The 21,814-nt window shown below is 48.4% G+C and overlaps 1 protein-coding gene across 1 annotated transcript; it reads right to left on the reverse strand.

Annotated features, from left to right (window-relative positions):
* Window positions 1-181: 181 nt before the first annotated feature.
* On the reverse strand, window positions 182-20,772 carry LOC123448461 (ubiquitin carboxyl-terminal hydrolase 5). Its single transcript, XM_045125363.1, has 13 exons — window positions 20,519-20,772; window positions 19,504-19,746; window positions 18,580-18,724; window positions 15,244-15,303; window positions 15,064-15,159; window positions 14,466-14,891; window positions 11,527-11,667; window positions 11,284-11,454; window positions 2,878-3,135; window positions 2,644-2,792; window positions 1,970-2,455; window positions 1,385-1,655; window positions 182-672 (listed from the first exon to the last, which is right to left on the reverse strand). The coding sequence occupies exons 1-13, from the start codon at window positions 20,647-20,649 to the stop codon at window positions 490-492; spliced, it is 2,760 nt and encodes a 919-aa protein (XP_044981298.1). The 5' UTR covers window positions 20,650-20,772; the 3' UTR covers window positions 182-489.
* Between the last annotated feature and the right edge of the window lie 1,042 nt (window positions 20,773-21,814).

Below are 21,814 nucleotides of genomic sequence, written 5' to 3' on the forward strand. Positions count from 1 at the left end.
TTAGGTAAAACTGTCCTGTGGCAAAGCATTCATGATCAAACTTCAAATCAACTACGCCCTCCGTTTCTTTTTACAGATTTTCCTACACAAAGATGTATATAGACATTTTAAACGTAGATTCGCTTATTTTGTTTTGCTTCATATGTGGTCCACATTGGAATCGGAGCAGAACAAAGCGGTGTTCCCCAATGGCCCCGTTCTTATTTCTCTTCTAAGCAGAACTAGAAAGATGAACATGGCAAGCAAACCTACGTCCTGTCCAAGCTATATATCCGCAGCAATATTCACTTAGTTAACCATTCGCTGTGTCCGCATGCATTCCCCATCTGTATTCATGCAGCCAACTTCTAATAGTATTCCTCACACCTTTTCCGTCCAAGTTGTATAGCCGCAATATCCTATGGTCTCACACCGAAACCTTGCAATTCCACACACAAAAAGGAACCAAAGGGGTTCTTCTAAAATTGCGAAGGTATGCAACAACTCAGATTATCTTTGGCTAGATCTGCGGCTTCGTTTCACACATGACTGGGTTCCATTGCTTGCTGCTCCATCTGCTTCTGTAACTCTTCTGTAGAACAGCACGTAAGCTGCACCTGACTTCACTTCTTCCTCATTGATGGCAGAAACATGACTATCATCAAAATTGTACCACCTGTTCTCATCCAAGAGCTGCACAAAAGAAAATAAGTAGCTCTAGATTACAGTAAACACACAGGCAGATAAATAGCTCTATAACACAATAACTAGCACTAGGAACTATGGAAGACAATGTGATACACTGGTACTATAAGTTTTTATAACCGATTTATCATCTCTGACAATGCAGATTAAATGAATATATGTGCTTAGGCAGCATAGCTAGGAAAGTCTGCTAAATATACAATAGCGGGATTGAAAGAGCAACTAAGTAAGCATTGCAGGAATAACTGCGGTTACAGATAGAATACCAACAATTTAAAACAATGTGTTAGTATGATACTTCAGCCCCTACTTTCAAATACATATGGACATGCAATAACAAGTTAGATGCCCTAAGAAGCTACCAGTGGTGTCTTTCAGAGAAATAAACTCAAATTGCGGAAACAATATTACTCCCTCTGTTTTTGTATACAAGGCCACTTTATTTTCATGCCATACTTTGACTTATAATTTTGGCCAACAAAATATGGCTTATATGTCATCAAAAATATATCAAAGAAAAGTTCTTTGAAATGTGCATCCAGTGGCATGCTTTTTGTGGCATATAACTCACATTTTAAATAAAATGGTCAAAGTTCAGACGTAAAAATATGAAGTAGACTTGTATATAAAAACGGAGGGAGTAGAATGTGAGAAATTAACCTTTTTTGGAATAGTTAAAAAAAATGAAGTAGAAATTAACCTTTATGTAAGCGGTATAATGCCCACTCGCCATGCTACCATAATGATTGCTAACAGCATACAGCTCATAAGTTTGACGCTGAGATATCTTGTTAGCAATATAGTTCGTCAAATCCAAGTCATGTATTGGGAAATTAACAAAAGTTTCCAGCTTATGCTTAGTTGACCTGCTAAATGAAAATCTCTTCAAATGAATAACTAACACTTCTGGTAGTCTCCATAAATCAAGCTTTTTACTAGCTTGCCTTTGCTCCTTGCACCTCGGACAGTACCTAATTCGATAAACATAACTCCGTTAAATTAAAATTCTAGACACTCGAAAGGAACAGTTATAGCATGTGCCTGTTATAAGATGTTTCTACTTGTAATGGTGCAAGTTATCCATAAAAGTACTAAATCCTAAGCCTACGAGTGAGATTATATCAACTGAAATCCAAATGCAGATAACACGGCCACTACTTACATACTATAACCCCTAAGTCGACTGAAACTGAATATCAGCTAAGCTAGAGTTAGCAAGACTTGCATGAACAACATATTTGCAAGCATCAAAGGTATCTTCAGGGGGGCAGTATTGAAAACTAACCACATTTCTTCAGGAACAAGTGGTTCTTCTCTCAAGAAAGCATCCAAGCATGCATAGAGCGAGAGAGGTTCACCACGGGTTCTCTTGGCGGGAGGAGCATACTTAAACACCTCTGGAAGGTGCTCCAAATGGTTAGTGTTCAACTTTTTAAGATCTAACTTGGACCAGTTGACAAAAATAACAGTTGCAAGTGAAGACTGTGGAACCCTGATAGCATAATCGGTTTGCTCAATCACTGTGTTGCTATCATCAATCAACTGTAGCTGAAGTTTGCTGATGTCCGTGTGATAACTTTGTGTTCTTGTGGAAAGGGAACTTTGAACTGCCGAATGCTGTGCCACATGATTTCTGAACATGGTCACAAGCATTTTATGGGCCATCTCATGGATGTCAGAACCGGTGACAGTTTCATTGCGAGATATTTGTGCAAGAAGAGGAACACCATACGGCTTCCAAGAGGTTGAGCTGCTATTGTTTCCAAGGTCCCTACAGAAGCAAAGCTAATATTTAAGAAGAACTTGATGCACAAGAAGTGCTTTCCCACTATTGCATGTTAACAGTTAATGGAAATGGCATATGTTATGTTTGCTGTCATATAAAGTAAGCAAATTACTAAAGCTACCACTCTAGCAGAATAAAAATGTAACTTGTGTCTTTTTTTTCTCTTTGCTTACAAGTCTTCACGGCGATGCACGAATTGAATATAACTTGCCCTTTTTTCCAATCTTGGAAGCCTATAAACTGCCAGGTGATCATCATCTTTAATTGTAGAAAGCTGAAGCACTGGATCCTCGAGAATAAGATGGATCCTATGATTACGTATCTGCAGATACAATACAAAAAAAAATACCAACACAATGAAATACAGCAGCATATGCTTGTTCAAAAAAGGGTATTTTGTAACAAACCTCGGCAATTAGAAGTCTCTCTTCATTTCTAAGCGAGCATGCGTTGCTGAGTGCTTGGATAAGATCCCTGCACCTACCTTGCTTGGGTACACTTACAGTGTATGGTATTGGTGGAGCACTCCCATCACAAGTGAAAACCACAACGGTCATGCTCCGTGTTGAAGCGAATTGTAGGGGTAAGGAAAGATACATGAATGGGTCAAATGTCACTGAAACCTTTCCACATATTGGACAGACCAAAGTTGACTTGTATTGCCCCTGGAAATGAAAAGGTAACATTTAGCAAAAATACCTGCCCAGAAATCAGAGATCAATAGACCATAATTTCATGCCAGACGTATCAACCTTGTACTATTTCACAAGGCTTCCTTTAAGCGGACGAGCGTTCTGCCTCGCCTAGTGCAATGACTGCTTAAGAGGCGCAGGCGCGCTTAGGCATTTTGTACAGACAAGGCAGCAAGGGGCGGTTGGGTGCCTTGTCTGTATCAACCTTGTACTATTTCACAAGGCTTCTTTAAGCGGACGAGCGTTCTGCCTCGCCTAGTGCAATGACTGCTTAAGAGGCGCAGGCGCGCTTAGGCATTTTGTACAGACAGGGTGCCTTTTTCAGAGAAGAATACAGGCTCTAACCTCTGTGCAACACTAGCCCAACAAGGCCCATTATGGAACCCTAGCTTGCCAACCCAATACGAACCATTTATGCTCTATCTGAACCGTCCGTCTAGTCTCTGCTGTCTCTTTCCCTTGCCTGATCCCTTCCAGACACACACCAATGGTGGAGCTGCAGCTCCTCCTCCACTGCATAGTCCCTTGCAGGCACGCGCGTTAATGGCGGCTGAAACTCCTCCTCCGCAACTAAATCTCCTTCCCCTCCTCAGTCCCTCTTTCACCACAGCTACCTCTCCTTCACCATGGTCGTCGCCTCATCGGCAGGGGCGGACCTGGGCCCCGGGCACCCAGGGCCCAGGCCCAGGGCGTGCAAATTTCACCAGGCTATTATATACATAGGTGTTTCTATATAGGCCCAAAGCCAAAGCCTGATGCGCTGGCTTGCCTGAAGCACACGAAGCCCTAAGAGTGTGTTTGGTTCAGCAACCAAGTGGAACGTAATGGAATGGTTCCATTCCATAGGAACGGGTCCGTTCCATTTCTGTGTTTGGTACAAACAAAAATGCGGAACGGGTTGGTTCCGTTCCTGTGTTTGGTTGGAGAGATGGAATGAAAAATAAAACCACATAAAACTCAAAATTTTAGCATCATTTCATTTGTATTTCAAAGACAAACAACATAACAATACATATAGTGACAAGAATCACACATATATGACATCAACCAAACACAAATTTCAGAAGAAGGTTGCAAGTTCATCCATCAAATCCAAAAGCAATCAGTCATACATGAATTCACATGCGAAATCATCCAGCAACCCGTGTTACATACTATCAAAAAATGCCTACTGTTGGCTTGTAGCCATGGATCTGGACAAACAACATAAGAAAAGAGATAGGGAAGAACATTGCACAAACAGGAAATAAAATCTGACCATAAATTCACCGTGAAAATTAGCATAAGAAACGTACACTCCCTTCACTTCTAGTAGCAGAACGAGACGCAGGAGCTGCGCTGGTCGTTCCTTGCTCTCCTGCCACCCTGCTGCAAGTCGCCTCGCTGCTGCAATTGGCCGCCACTACTACGTCGCCGCCGAGCTGCTAGTTGCCGCCCCGCTGCAAGTGGCCGCCCTTGCTAGTCGCCGCCCTGCTGAAAGTGGCCGCCCCTGCCAGCCGCCGCCCTGCTGCAAATGGCCGCCCCTGCCAGCCGCCGCCCCGCTGCTAGTCTCCACCCCCGCCAAGATCCTGATGTGCGCCACGACAAAGGGGAGACGACGGAGAAGAGAGGGATGGAGGCGCCGGAGAGGGAGTGATGGGGCAGATCGAGATCGGGAGAAAGGGATGCGGGAGGGTTGACGGTGCTGAGAGAGGGAGTCGCGAGAGGATAGGCTGGATGCGTGCGAGGCGCTCGTTCCCTGTCGTCCGCCCGAATTGGAGGTATCCCTCGGCTCCGCATATAGAGGGAATATTCCGTTTTCTGGGACTGGTGGGTTCTGATCCGTTTGACTAACCAAACATGGGAATGGGCTATATGAAGGGACAGACCCATGACATTCCACCTCATGACAGCAACCAAACACACCCTAAAAGAACTGAAGAGCCACGCACTGCGCGAGCCACTTGATCACCCAAAGCCTAACTCACACTTACAGACGCACATGAGACGCTCGAGTCGGGCCGCCGTAAGCCTATATAGAATCAATCTACAGCGCTCACGTCGCCGCCTCTTCTGGCCGCCATGGCCACAGCCCACTTGTGCGTCGTGGCGTCGTCCACCGACCGCCTCTTCTGGCCACCGTGGCGTCGTCCACCGACGCCACTGACTGTCTCCGCCACCCACTCCCCCTGCTCCCGGCCACCGCCCACATCTGCGTCGTTTGCCCCCCAGGCGCGCCATCCCCTGTTGGTTCCTTGACTGTCGCACCTTGGTATTTTTCTTTAATGCTTTTCGGGGTTTGGCTTTCAATCTGTACCATATTCTACAATGGTCTTCATATCAGTGTATAACCTGCTCTGAACTAAGACACCCGGGGTGGAGCCCAATCAAATGAAGTTTTTAAATTTGTATCATGATAATTGTTTCAATTGATGTTTATGCCTTGTATGAAATTTTGCTTTTGATGTCTTGAAGGTGTGGGCTCTTCTTCCACCGTTGATGAGGTTATGGGAGGCATTGATGAAACAAACCATTGATTTGGTACTCTTTCATATCACATACTGTTTGTAGTTTTATTTTGTTGCATTGATCAGCATGAGTATAAATTCTAAAAATTTCGTGCAATTGAGCCATATTTTGAATGGGGTATATTTTGAGGAGCTATAGCCTTATGGACGTTAAGTTTTTTCCTCCCAACGATTTTATTTTTGGGGCCCGGAGCTTTACTTCAATCCTGGCTCCGCCACTGCTCGTCGGCATTGGAGTACCTCGTCAGCCACCTAATTCACCGCCTAGGGCCTGTTTTACCTCCGCCTTGCGCCTAAGCGTGCGCCTAGGAGCACCTAATTTTTCCATGATACTTGTATTTCATTGTAGCAACATACTGCATTGGCTAGCAATGGAAGGCATTTGACCGTCAACAACATAAAATCAAACTCAAAATACAAAACAGCCAATAAGGGACTGTCACATCTATTGCAGAACTCCCATCTCACGAAACATTAAACATGGGTGTCTTTATGCTACCTTGCTGCATATCAGAAACACAAAAGCTGCAAGCCCTATTGAACATGCACTAACATCAATTTCTTTTTTCATGTCTGTTTTCACTCTATCATGGGGTTGTTATGACCGGTACAACGTACCAACGGAGGAGACCCAATGGGCAGGGTTAGTTACGGGCTTAGCCCAAGTTATCTTAGCTATTTTAGAGTCCAAGTTATATTAGAGTCCAAGTTATCTAGGGTTTAGTCTCCCTCAGGAGACGGGAGCCCCAAACCCTAGCCGCCTCTCTCTCTCTCTCACGCCGCGACGGCGCCCAACCGCCGGCGCCGGCGTCCCCAACCTCGTAGCCCGCACTTCCACCCCTACAACCTACGTCCGAGACCTGGTAGAACCCTAGCCTCTACCAATTTGGTATCAGGTAGCTTGGGTTCGATGAGATTGTTTGACCTTCCCACCACCACCCCTTCCCCGCCGCCGCACCAGTTGCCGCCGCCGGCCACCTCAGGTTCGGCCGCCGCCGGCCACCTCAGGCCTGGCGGCCGAAGCCGCCCCCGTCCTCTCCCCGGCGGAGATGTCCTCGGCGATCCGCGACCTCACCCTGGCGGTCTCGAACCTCCGGACTTTCCTCCAGGCTCCGTACGCAACCCCGCCACCACCGCCTCCGTCAGCGGCGCCCTTCGCGCCACCGCCCCCGGCCACCGTCGCGCCCCAGGGCTTGCCGATCACCTCCGGTGGCCGCCGTCGCCGTCCCCGCTACCAACGTGGATCGACACGCCGACCTACACGACGGCGCCGCTACAGACGACGGTGTTGCAGCCACCCGCCCCCACCTTCGGGGGTTCGGCGGGTACACTGACCCGTACGCCGGGAGCTCCGTGGTGCCGCAGCACTCTCCTTCCGCCGCGCTGGGTCGTCACGAGGGCGCCTACGCGGCCTCGCCACACGTGCAGCAGCCGACCCGCTTCACCAAGCTGGAGTTCGCCACCTACGACGGCACCGTCGACCCCCTGAACTGGCTCAATCAGTGCGACCAGTTTTTCAGGGGGCAACGGACCATGGCGTCCGACCGCACGTGGATCGCCTCCTACCACCTCCGTGGCGCCGCCCAGACATGGTACTACGCCCTCGAGCAGGACAAGGGCGGGATGCCTCCGTGGGAGCGCTTTCGCGACCTGTGTCTCCTCCGGTTCGGCCCCCCCATACGTGGGAGCCGCCTGGCCGAGCTCGGTCGCCTTCCCTTCACCACCTCGGTGCTGGACTTCGCCGACCGCTTCCAGACGTTGGCCTGCCATGCGCCTGACGTCACGGCTCGCCAACGCGCCGAGCTCTTCGTCGACGGCCTTCCCGACCACATCCGCATCGACGTCGAGATGCGCGACCCCCAGGACCTGCAAACGGCCATGTATTACGCACGCGCATACGAGCAGCGCGCCAACGCCCTGCAGCAGGCGTTCCCAGGCCGCGGCACGCGTCCCCCGACCTGCCCCGCCCCGGTGGCCGCCACCCCGACACGCGTCACACGCCCCGCCCTGTCGGCCACTACTACGGCTGCCCCCGCGCCGACACGCACCTTCCGGCGCTTGACGTCGGCCGAGCAGCTCGAGCGGCGCTGCAAGGGCCTGTGCTTCAACTGCGACGAGCCGTATGCGCCGGGTCATACATGCACCCGCCTGTTCTACTTGGAGACCGTCGACGACGCGGAGGTGGAGGCCCTCACCGCGGAGCTCGACGCCACCACACTCTCCGAGGCCGGCGTCAAGACCTACGGGCCGGTCGATGCGACCGCCTTCGTCGTCTCCCTTCATGCCATGGCTGGCATCAAGACGGCAAAGACGATGCTGCTTCCGGTGACGATCAACGGGGAGCGTCTCACCGCGCTCGTGGACACGGGTTCGACGCACAACTTCCTGTCCAGGGACGCCATGCGCCGCCTCGCACTCCAAACGGCGGGCTCGGAGAAGTTCAGCGTCACAGTAGCCAACGGGGACCGCCTTGCTTGCCAGGGGGTGGCGCGGCAAGTTCCCGTCCGCGCGGCCCTGTGACCACCGCATCCACCTGCTGCCGGACACGGCACCTGTCGCCGTGCGCCCGTACTTGTACCCTCAGCTGCAGAAAGACGAGCTCGAGCGTCAGGTGGCGATCATGCTCGTGCAGGGCATCATCCGGATTTCGACATCGCCGTTCTCCGCCCCGGTGCTCCTTGTGCGCAAGCCCGACGGCACATGGCGCTTCTGCATCGACTACCGCGCCCTCAACCCCTGACGTCCAAGGACAAGTTCCCCATCCATGTCGTGGATGAGCTCTTGGACGAACTACACGGAGCGCGCTTCTTCACCAAGCTCGACCTTCGCTCGGGCTACCATCAGGTGCGCATGCACCCTGACGACATCGAGAAGACGGCGTTCCGCACTCACCATGGCCACTTCGAGTTCCTGGTGATGTCGTTCGGCCTCTCCAACGCGTCGGCGACCTTCCAGGCCCTGATGAACGACGTGCTCGGCCCATACTTGCGCCGCTTTGTGCTTGTTTTCTTTGATGACATTCTTATCTACAGTGCATCTTGGGCGGACCACCTACAGCACGTGGCCATCATCTTCAACGAGCTTCGAGCGCACCGTCTTCACCTCAAGCGCTCGAAGTGCTCGTTCGGCACGACCTCCGTCGCGTACCTGGGGCACGTCATCTCGGCGGACGGAGTAGCGATGGACGAGGACAAGGTCGCCACCGTCGCCGCGTGGCCGACCCCGCGGTCACCCGGCTTCTTGGGCCTCGCCGGCTACTACCGGAAGTACATCCAGGACTTCGGCCTCATCGCCGCGCCACTGACGCGTCTCCTTCGACGCAACGCCTTCTCCTGGGACGAGGAGGCGACTACGGCATTGGAAGCTCTCCAGCGGGCGCTCACGACGGGACCCATCCTCCAGATGTCGGACTTTGATATGCCGTTCGTGGTGGACTGCGACGCCTCTGGCATCGGCTTCGGCGCCGTCCTCCACCAGGGCGAGGGACCGCTCACCTTCGCCACTCGCCATCACAAGCTCGCGGCCTACGAGCGCGAGCTTATTGGGCTGGTTCAGGCGGTGCGCCACTGGCGGCCTTATCTTTGGGGCCGGTCATTCCGTGTGCGCACAGACCACTACAGCCTCAAGTTCTTGCTGGACCAGCGCCTCTCCACCGTTCCGCAGCACCAGTGGATCAGCAAGCTCTTCGGCTTCAACTTCACCGTCGAGTACCGCCCCGGCCGTCTCAACACGGTCGCTGACGCCTTGTCCCGCCGCGACACTGAGGAAGTCGCGGACGACGTCGCCATGGCTAGCACTATCATGTGCATCCGCAACTGGGTGCTGTCGTGCGTGACGTGCCAGCAGAACAAGACGGAGACACTACGACCTGCGGGTCTACTGCAGCCGCTGGACGTACCCTCCCAGGTGTGGGCGGATATTTCCATGGACTTCATCGAGGGCCTTCCCAAGGTGGGCGGCAAGTCCGTCATCCTCACGGTGGTTGACCGCTTCTCCAAGTACGTGCACTTCATCGCCCTGGGTCATCCATATACAGCCGCCTCCGTGGCACGGGCCTTCTTCGACGGCATCGTCCGCCTCCACAGTTTTCCTTCGTCCATCGTCAGCGATCGTGATTCCGTGTTCACGAGACATGTCTGGCGGGATCTCTTTCGACTGGCGAGCATGAAGCTCCGCATGAGCACGGCGTTCCACCCTCAGACAGACGGCCAATCCGAGGTGGTCAACAAGGTGATCGCCATGTACCTGCGCTGTGTAACTGGTTATCGTCCACGAGCTTGGGTGGACTGGTTGGCGTGCGCACCACGCCTTTCGAGGTGGTCTACGGGCGCCCACCTCCGGCGATGCTCCCTTACGAGCCTGGGACGGCTTGGTCCGAGACGGCGGGCGACTTACTCCGCACCCGCGACGACATTCTGGTTGAGGCGCGCCAACGTCTTCTCCAAGCACAGCAGCTGGCTCGGAAGTACTACGATGCTCATCATCGCGAGGCGGAGTTCGCGGTGGGCGATTGGGTGTGGCTACGCCTCCTCCACAGGACCACGCAGTCTCTCGACCAGCGCTCCAAGCGCAAATTGGGACCTCGCTACGCCGGTCCCTTTCGTGTGCTGGAGCGTGTCGGCACACTCGCATACCGCTTGGAGCTGCCAGCTGGTTCTCGCCTCCACGACGTCTTCCATGCCGGCTTACTGAAGGCCTACCGCGGGGACCCTCCTGCAACGACGCCGGCCCTTCCTCCTACTTCGGATGGCCGCCTCCTTCCAGCTTCCGCACAGGTGGCGAAGGTGCTGCAGGCGCAGCAGCGTCGCGGCGTCTGGCATGTCTTGGTACAGTGGACCGGCCTGTCAGAGGAGGAAGCGACTTGGGAGAAGCTCGACGATTTCCGCCAGCAGTTTCCAGATGTTCAGCTCGAGGACGAGCTGTTTGAGAAGGCGGGGAGAGATGTTATGACCGGTACAACGTACCAACGGAGGAGGCCCAATGGGCACAGTTAGTTACGGGTTTAGCCCAAGTTATCTTAGCTATCTTAGAGTCCAAGTTATATTAGAGTCCAAGTTACCTAGGGTTTAGTGGAGGTTGTCCTCCTATATAAACACATGTACCCCTTCGATATTAAGCAGGCAATAAACAGTATTCTGTTATCGTCTCCTGAGGGAGACGGGAGCCCCAAACCCTAGCCGCCTCTCTCTCTCTCACGCCGCGACGGCGCCCAACCGCCGGCTTCGGCGTCCCCAACCTCGCAGCCCGCACTTCCACCCCTACAACCTACGTCCGAGACCTGGTAGAACCCTAGCCTCTACCAAGGGTCATCCAAATTTAATCAAAATTTTAAAGTAACAAAGGTACAAAAATACTCTCTTCGTTCGTAAATATAAGTCTTTTCACAGATCCCAATATTGACTACATACGGAGCAAAATGAGCAAATCTACACTCTAAAATACGTTCATATACATCCGTATGTAGTCCATATCGAAATCTCTAAAAAGACATATTTAGGAACGGAGGGAATACATAACTACTGCAAGAAACTAAAACATGATCAGAAGGCCATGAACCACCTCTTTACAGCATCGAGCAAAGCAATTCATACAGGTTTGACCATTTGAGACTAACCTGGCATACATCAACAATGATAGAATCATTTCTAGCAATGTGATTTGCCCAATACTCATCAGCAACCTCTTCATCTGATCGTCCCTCAGCATCTTTGGATTTTAAGTAAGGTCTATGTTTCACACGGTTCAAGTCTTCATGCAGTCCATCCAGGAGGAATGCCAACAGCTCCTGGAAGTATCAAGATACAGATTTAAGAAAAACTGCAGACAAATAAGGATCTGTCTAACGAAAGAATCAAACCTGTGAATCGTGTTGGTTGTACCCACTGAACTGAGGTGCAAACCGAGACAGCTTTGTTTTGAATGGTCGTGGAGACACTGGGGTACGGCTAGGAGCCCAAAGTTTTCTCAGTAGCTCTCCAAAAGCTAATGCAAGTTCACCCTACAAGACTACCATCAGATCTCAGTAAAATTAATAGGACGCATAGATGCAAATGATCATGAGGTCATAAAAAATATATAATCATATTACAAAAAGCAAATTTATTTCTGTATTAACAAACAATATTGATGCACTAAAACTTCAGCAATTCCACAAACCTATTTATACCAACTGTAATGTGTAAAGATGTGAGATCTCAATGGAAATAAGCATGAGATTTTGTCTCTCCAGCAAAGAAACTATAACACTTCTGATTTAAACACAACTATATATGCAAGAAAACAAGACAAGGCTGCTGTAACAACAGAAAGGGTGCACTCTGCCAGATGCGATGATGGTATACAGAAACACACAAATTTCATCCATATTTAAGATGAACTGACAAATTTGTTTTAGTGAACAACAACAACAAAGCCTTTAGTCCCAAACAAGTTGGGGTAGGCTAGAGATGAAACCCATAAGATCTCGCGACCAACTCATGGTTCTGGCACATGGATAGCACGCTTCCACGCACCCCTGTCCATGGCTAGTTCTTTGGTGATGCTCCGATCCTTCAGATCTCTCTTTACGGACTCTTTCCATGTCAAGTTTGGTCTACCCCGAGCTCTTTTGACATTATCAACACACTTTAACCGTCTGCTATGCACTGGGGCTTCTGGAGCCTGCGTTGAATATGCCCAAACCATCTCAGACGATGTTGGACAAGCTTCTCTTCAATCGGCGCTACCCCAACTCTACCCCATATATCATCATTCCAGATTAGGTCCTTCCTTGTGTGGCCACACATCCATCTCAACATGTCCATCCCCGCCACACCTAATTGGCGCCTTTTAGTCGGCCAACACTCAGCACCATACGACATTGCGGGTCGAACCGCCATCCTATAGAACTTGTCTTTTAGCTTTTGTGGCACTCTCTTGTCACAAAGAATGCCACAAGCTTGGCGCCGATTCATCCATCCGGCTTTAATTCGATGGTTCACATCTTCATCAATATCCCCATCCTTCTGCAACATTGACCCCAAATATCGAAAGGTGTCCTTATGAGGCACCAACTGCCCATCAAGGCAAACATCTTCCTCCTCCTCGTGCCTAGTAGTACTGAAAGCACACCTCATGTACTCAGGTTTAGTCCTACTAAGTCTAAAACCTTTCAATTCCAAGGTTTGTCTCCATAACTCCAACTTCTTGTTGACCCCGTCCGACTATCATCGACTAGCACCACGTCATCTGCAAAGAGCATACACCATGGGATATCTCCTTGTATATCCCTTGTGAGCTCATCCATCACCAAGTCAAAAAGATAAGGGCTCAATGCTGACCGCTGATGCGGTCTTATCTTAATTGGGAAGTCGTCAATGTCGCCATCACTTGTTCGAACACTTGTCACAACATTATCGTACATGTCCTTGATGAGGGTAATGTACTTTGTTGGGACTTTGTGTTTCTCCAAGGCCCACCACATAACATTCTGCGGTATCTTATCATAGGTCTTCTCCAAGTCAATGAACACCATATGCAGGTCCTTCTTTTGCTCCCTATATCTCTCCATAAGTTGTCGTACCAAGAAAATGGCTTCCATGGTCGACCTCCCAGGCATGAAACCAAACTGATTTTTGGCCACGCTTGTCATTCTTCTTAAGCGGTGCTCAATGAATCTCTCCCAAAGCTTCACTGTATGGCTCATTAGTTTAATTTCACGGTAATTAGTACAACTTTGAACATCCCCCTTGTTCTTTGGTACTAATATACTCCGTCTCCATTCTTCTGGAATCTTGTTTGCCCAAAAAATGAGGTTGAAAAATTCGGTTAGCCATACTATCGCTATGTCCCCGAAGCCTCTCCACACCTCAATGGCTAGTATCATCAAAGGAGTCGTCCAATTCAATTGTAGAGCTCTCACTCTCCTCATTGAACAGCTTGTCAAAGTACTCCCGCCATCTATGCTTAATCTCCTCACTCTTCACCAGGAGTTGATCTGCTCCGTCCTTGATGCACTTGATTTGGTTAACATCCCTTGTCTTCCTCTCTCGGATCTTGGCCATCTTATAGATGTCCCTTTCGCTTTCCTTCGTGTCGTGTCTAACGGTTGGTAGAGGTCCTCATACGCCCGACCCCTTGCTTCACTCACAGCTCGCTTTGCATGCTTCTTTCCATCTTGTACTTCTCTATGTTGTGTGCACTCCTATCCAGATATAGGCATCTGAAACAATTTTTCTTCTCCTTAATTGCCTTCTGGACATCATCGTTCCACCACCAGGTATCTTTAGCTTCTCTTCTACTTCCCCTGGACACTCCAAACATCTCTGAGGCCACCTTACGAATGTAAGTCACCATCTTATAAAATAAAGAAATATGGGTTTCATCTCCATAAGAGTGGTTGGGTTTTGACGTTGGCTCGCCAAGCCTATCACAACCCTCCTCCTTTACCCGGGCTTGGGACCGGCTATGTTGAGACAGCATAGGCGGAGTTTTGTTTTAGTGAAAAAATTATGAATTTGAACAACAATAAAGATGAAGGTACAGGACCACAATAAACGATAGCAGTAAAACTACAGTGGTGAAGGTACGCGATGCCCATAGAGATTCAAGGTAAACTTCAGTGAATCTAAAAAATCTAAATAGGACGTGATTCACTTCTTTAGCACATTCAGTATCTAACATTTTTATGGATATTACATCAACACTAAGAAGTACTTCTTACAAATACAATCATGCTCACAAGTTATACTGAATGCAGAACAGTATGCCCCATTGCTTCACCAGATAAGGCAAGGTTGCGCTAGAAAGAGTACTTACCACCATACCCAGAGGATTGTGCCAATTAATTTCGCAGTGGTAATCTTCACGAAAATATCTAGCGAACTCTGGTGTGTGCACAAGACATTGTACAGCACTGTTCATGAAACATGTGTTTCCCAAGTTAAGTAGCCCAGTAAGACCTGACGGAGATCCCCTGGTGGTCACACCAACAGTACCAGGAACATTATCCAAGTCACCACTAGAAGAACGCGGGTACTGACTTGAGCTGTGGCTTTGCATGAGACTTGAGCTGTGGCTTCTGGAACCATAACAGAGTGATGCTAAATTCTCATTTGAGAATCCTGATTTTGAAGCGTCTGTCATCAAAGAAGTTGATGCGCTTCCAAAATAATCTTCTTGGATCGAACTCATGCACGCACCATCCAAACTACCATTTGCATCAGTGGTGACTTCAACAAGAATCTGCCATAATAATATAAACAATTCATAGGATCATTTACTCTGGAAACGGACAGACATAATTGCATTACAAATTAGTGCCATTACCACCCAGCAGAAGGTGACAAGTAGAAGTCAAAAAATATTTTGAAAACAGCTCACGACTACCAACAATGATGTAAAGTCCAGTTCTCACATCTTGATCCATTTGAATATTGGCATCATCAAGAGTTTTCTCCAAGCTATCCATCAAAGCATGCTTTGTTCGACCATAGTAGTCCCAAATGCACACCTACCAATAACAACCATAATGAGTAAGCAAAACCTATCCATGCAGTAAAATCCATAGGAATAGGCATTCGAATACAACAGCTACCTCATCTGGTACCAAATCAAAAACCTCACACGCCTTCTTACGGAGTTCATCAACTGTAACCTGCATTAGTTTACAAATTATAGGTTTTTACATTAATTCACAAGGGTTCATATAGTCTAGTTTTAAAACGAGTAGTGTCATTACATGAATTCTACAGAAATGTTTCTGTATAAAGGATCTATCATCTCATGATTTACATAATTCATTACAACAACAACAAAGCCTTCAGTCCCAAACAAGTTGGGGTAGTCTAGAGGCGAAACCCATAAGATCTCGCAGCCAACTCATGGTTCTGGCACATGGATAGCAAGCTTCCACGCACCCCTGTCCATGGCTAGTTCTTTGGTGATGCTCCAATCCTTTAGATCTCTCTTTACATATCAAGTTCGGTCTCCCCCGACCTCTCTTGACATTATCAGCATGCTTTAGCCATCCGCTATGCACTGGGGCTTCTGGAGGCCTGCGCTGAATATGCCCAAACCATCTCAGATGATGTTAGACAAGCTTCTCTTCAACTGGCGCTACCCCAACTCTATCTCGTATATCATCATTCCGGATTTGGTCCTTCCTTGTGTGGCCACACATCCATCTCAACATGCGCATCTCCGCCACACCTAGCTGTTGCACATGTCGCCTTTTAGTCGGCCAACACTCATCGCCATACAACATTGCTGGTCGAACCGCCGTCCTATAGAACTTGCCTTTTAGCTTTTGTAGCACCCTCTTGTCACAGAAAATACCAGAAGCTTGGTGCCACTTCATCCATCCGGCTTTAATTCGATGGTTCACATCTTCATCGATATCCCCATCCTTCTGCAACATTGACCCCAAATAACGAAAGGTGTCCTTCTAAGGTACCACCTGCCCAACAAGGCTAACATCCCCCTCCTCCTGTGCTTAGTAGTACTAAAAGTGCACCTCATGTACTCGGTCTTAGTCCTACTAAGTCTAAAACCTTCCAATTCCAAGGTTTGGCTCCATAACTCCAACTTCCTGTTGACCCCGTCCAACTATCATCGACTAGCACCACATCGTCCGCAAAGAGCATACACCATGGGATATCTCCTTCTATATCCCTTGTGACCTCATCCGTCACCAAGGCAAAAAGATAAGGGCTCAATGCTGACCGCTGATGCGGTCTTATCTTAATTGGGAAGTCGTCAATGTCGCTATCACTTGTTCGAACACTTGTCACAACATTATCGTACATGTCCTTGATGAGGATAATGTACTTTGTTGGGACTTTGTGTTTCTCCAAGGCCCACCACATAACATTCTGCGGTATCTTATCATAGGTCTTCTCCAAGTCAATGAACACCATATGCAGGTCCTTCTTTTGCTCCCTATATCTCTCCATAAGTTGTCGTACCAAGAAAATGGCTTCCATGGTCGACCTCCCAGGCATGAAACCAAACTGATTTTTGGCCACGCTTGTCATTCTTCTTAAGCGGTGCTCAATGAATCTCTCCCAAAGCTTCACTGTATGGCTCATTAGTTTAATTTCACGGTAATTAGTACAAATCTGAACATCCCCCTTTGTTCTTTGGTACTAATATACTCCGTCTCCATTCTTCTGGCATCTTGTTTGCCCGAAAAATGAGGTTGAAAAGTTTGGTTAGCCATACTATCGCTATGTCCCCGAGGCCTCTCCACACCTCAATGGGGATACAATCAGGGCCCATCGCCTTGGCTCCTCTCATCCTCTTTAAAGCCTCCTTGACCTCCGACTCCTGGATTCACCGCACAAAACACCTGCTAGTATCATCAAAGGAGTCATCCAATTCAATGGTAGAGCTCTCACTCTCCCCATTGAACAGCTTGTCAAAGTACTCCTGCCATCTATGCTTAATCTCCTCATTCTTCACCAGGAGTTGCTCTGCTCTGTCCTTGATGCACTTGATTTGGTCAACATCCCTGTCTTCCTCTCTCGAATCTTGGCCATCTTATAGATGTCCCTTTCGCCTTCCTTCGTGCCTAACCGTTGGTAGAGGTCCTCATACGCCCGACCCCTTCCTTCACTCACAGCTCGCTTTGTCTTTGCCATCTTGTACTTATCTATGTTGTCTACACTCTTATCCAGATATAGGAGTCTGAAACAATCTTTCTTCCTCTTAATTGCCTTCTGGACATCATCGTTCCACCACCAGGTATCTTTAGCTTCTCTTCTACTTTCCCTGGACATTCCAAACTCCTCTGAGGCCACCTTACGAATGCAGGTCACCATCTTCATCCACATGTTGTCCGCATCACCTCCTTCCTCCCAAGGGCCAAACGCCTGAGCTACCTCCCCCTTGAGCTTCCACCACTTTGTTCTAGCGACTTTGGCATGCTTGTCCCGCTGGACACGAATCCGAAAGCTGAAGTCAGCAACCACAAGCTTATGCTGAGGGACAACAGTCTCTCCAGGTATCACCTTACAGTCTAGGCATGCACGCATGTCTTCTCTTCTCGAGAGGATGAAATTAATCTGGCTCGAGTGTTGCCCACTACTGTGTGATTCTCTCTTCTTAAGGCCATGTTCGGTTACTTCATAATCGAAGGGGTTTGGAGGGGCTTGGGAGGGATTAAATCCCCTACAAGTCAAATTCCACCCCAATCCTCTCCAATCCCCTCGTGGAAGGGATTAACCGAACAAGCCCTAAAGAGGGTGTTAGCTATGATCATGTTGTAGGCTAGCGCAAAGCTTAAGACGTCTTCTCCTTCTTGATTCCTGATGCCATAGCCAAATCCCCCATGCACCCATTCAAAACTTGTGTTAGATGTACCCACGTGGCCATTGAGGTCTCCTCCTATGAAGAGCCTCTCGCCAATCGGTACACTCCTAACCATGTCCTCCAAGCCTTCCCATAACTCCGTCTTGGTGTTCTCATTGTGGCCTACTTGCGGGGCATACGCACTGATAACATTGAGAACTAAGTCCCCAACTACTAGCTTGACCAGGATAATCTGGTCCCCATGTCTCTTGACGTCTACCACTCCATACTTGAGGCTCTTGCTGATCAAGATGCCTACTCCATTTCTGTTTGCAACCGTCCTCGTGTATCACAGCTTTAAGCCGGTACCCTCCACCTTCTTCGCCTTTTGTCCCCTCCATTTGGTCTCTTGGACGCAAAGGATATCAACGCCTCTCCTTACCGTTGTATCAACTACCTCCCGAAGCTTACCTGTCAGAGACCCTACGTTCCAGCTACCTAAGTGAATCCTCCTAGGCTCGGCTAGCTTCCTTACCCTTCTCACTCATCGAGTCAAATGTGAATTTACATAATTCATTACTATGAATAAATGGAAATGAAATTATTGATATACTTTGCACTGGACAAAGATACAAGGGCATACCTTCTTGCTTATCCTTACTACAGCTTGCTCTCCTTTCGGCATCAGAAGTAACTGCAGACGTAAAGGATAAACTTCTATGGCTAGATCAGTTTGAGACAAACCAGTATTGATTGCCTTTCTTGGTAGTGTTGGCCCTCCGCCATACCTGTTAATGGGTTTTGATAATAATGAAAAAGTTAAGCTAAGTTGATGTGAACAAGATTTCAAAGTTTACTATGTCAAACAAGCAAACGAAAAATGGAGGCTCCGCTTGCCAGAGAAGATTTCAACTTCTTTTTGTGTATTATGTTAAGCATATTTGTTATCCAGTAACCAACAACATCCGGATAGTTATCCACCGCAGGCTATGAAATATGTCGCTGCCAAAACCATCGTTCTACAGATAACAATGCCTTCAGTTCTCAAGAATTTGCGTGACAGGGATATCGTGACCAAAAACCATTCATTCAACAATATCTTCATACAATCATTTTAGAGAGAAATATATTTGGTTATGTAACAAATAGTTGAACATAACTTTCTAACATAATGAAACAAAAAATGTGATGCTTCACTTAGCATGACAAATAAAGTGAATGAATTTAGTTTACAGTAGGGGGCAGCCCGGTGCATGTAGCTCCCGCTTGCGCAGGGTCCGGGGAAGGGTCCGACCACTTTGGGTCTATTGTACGCAGCCTTTCCCTACATTTCTGTAAGAGGTTGTTTCCAGGACTTGAACCCGATGGACTGTCACTGTAAACAGCCCAATGAACAATTAGTCCATAGAATCAAATAAGGTGGCACAAGAGTGACAATAGATCCATATTGTCAGACAGCGACACATTGCTTTGTAGCAACCATAAAAAAAACAATATCACGTAGTTAAATGCACAGTCGCATTAGATTTTCGGAATCAGATTCCACATTCTAGCGAACGTGACATACCAACTATGCAGCTTTTCCCAGACTTGCTGAGGGAGCAATATATAATCACGGCCTTCAGCCAAGGTATCATGTAGCTCAATCTGCATGTCGGAGACTTCAGATGCCATGTCATCCAACAAATTTGTATTGTCAATAGCTCCTGGCCTTCTAGGAGTATTTGAACCGAATTCATGATGATGAGAACCATTACTTGGTACACCAGCCGAATCCTGAATAACATAATCAATCCAACTCTGCCACCACCTATTTAAGATCCAAATGAAGAATACAAAAATGACGCAGCAGGTCGGGATCAGTTAAACATAAGATCTGAATGCTATGTAAATCTGTATTTCAGATCATGCCTACAGAAACATAGTTTCGATGACACCTATCTACATTGTACAGCTAAGTACATAACACGCAAATCAAAGGACCAGCTAAAGCAATTGTATGTCAGAATGAAAGTTGTCAGAAGCTACCTGTCATTCAACAAGGGTATAATCTCATATGTTATATAGGCATCTTACAAGCAGCCTAGACTATACTGAACAAATGTCCGAATAACATGACAACAGGTCAGAAGATAGCTAGGCAAAAAATTGGATGCTAGCTAAGATTGAAAGGGTAATAAAATGAACTAACTCACAACGGATTGCCAGGTCATAAAATGTTCAAACTAGCAATTTTGCACACTATGGACACTAGAACCAAACAAAAAAAACTGCCAGTAGTAGCACTAATAGCAAGGAGCGCCTCCCTCGAATCTGCACAGCTATGCACCCTAGACGGATAAACCCAGCAGCAACTTAGGAGAAGCAACTAGCGCCGGCAAGAATCACCAAATTCAGCTCCTGTCCTCATCCAATATACCTCAAATCGTTCTCCGTAAGGACCTTCCGTCCACCCAAACAATAGCAGCAAGAGAATCTAAAAGAAACAGCATCCAGCCTTGCGCACTGCGTCCCTCAAAACAAAGCGCGAGACAGACGGCTGAACCCGAGACAGAAGCACGAGAAGGAGGCGGGCAGGGGACCTGTTTGTGATGAGGAAGAAAATGTCACCCTCCTTGGCGTGGGCCTCCGCCGCGGCGGTGATATCTCGGATGAGCGCCATCTCCTCCTCCGCGGGAAGCTCCGGTGCCGGCTCCGACTCAATAGTCTCCATCGCCGACGCCGGCGAGGAGCTCTGGGCTAGGGTTAGGGTTGGGTTCGGCTTTTCCTTTAGCTTCGAGGGCGCCACGGGGTAAACGAAAGGTTTGGCTTCCGGGGACGCTTTTGTTTTACCCAAATGCTAAAAAGGGCTTGGATGCTCGTTGTGAGATTTTATCCAAAAGACCATTTGCACAATCAAATTGCTAGAAAAGACCTTTTTTAAATAAAATTTACATAAAAGATTTCCTGAATCGTGGCGCAAGAGGTGCCAACCGTCACGTGGCATCTGCCGCTGCGTCTGGAGGCGACGGCACTGTTCACACGGATGCGACGACGTCTGTTCACCCAAAATAAATAGATTTTTAAGAAAAAAAAATCAGAAAATAGCAAAAGGACAGAAAAAACTGAAATTTTACACCCACCTAGAACACTCGATCATCTTTGTCGCAAAAAAAATTAGTTTCTTCTGAATTTTTCTGGTATTTTTTTAGACTACTATTCACCCATAGCAAACCTTTCCTCGCATGAAAAGTGTCGTGCGGCCACCTCCAGTCATGGCGGCAAGTGCCACGTGTTGGCTGGCGCACTTGCCGCCACGATCCGGGGGTCTTTTATGTTAATTTTTATCAGAAGTGGTTTTTTAGCAATTTTATTGAGTAGGTGGTCTTTTTGGACAAAAAATCGCTCGTTGTTAGCACTCACCATGAGAGCCATTTGATTGCCTCGCGACGTATCGCCAACTCTAACACCATAAGCACTACCTGGTTTTCGAAACTGTCGACGCAGTCGTCGCTCTCCCCTCCCAATCCCACCCTGCGTGTCGCTCTCGCCCCCAAACCCATTCTCGAGCCGTTTCTCGTTCGTCCAAACTGTCGACGTAGTCGCCGCTCTCCCTCCCCTCCTAATCCCACCCCATGTTTCGTTTTTCGCTCGTCGTCGGCGCCGAGGGGTGGTGGTTGCGCTCGCGAGCTTCGGGGAGACGCCGATCACTACTGGAATTCAGCAATTTGCTGCCCGCCAGCTCTTTACCATCAGCTGTGCAAGACCGGACGACAAAGAGCACGCTCACGACAAAGACACTCTTTGCCATCTGCCAGGGTTTTGCCGTCAGCCAGCTGGCGGCAAAGAGCCCGAAGGCACACAACAAAGAACCCACCTGGGTCCCACAAGGATTTATC

Source organism: Hordeum vulgare, chromosome 4H (genome assembly GCF_904849725.1).
Source record: "Hordeum vulgare subsp. vulgare chromosome 4H, MorexV3_pseudomolecules_assembly, whole genome shotgun sequence".
Taxonomy (NCBI): Eukaryota; Viridiplantae; Streptophyta; class Magnoliopsida; order Poales; family Poaceae; genus Hordeum; species Hordeum vulgare.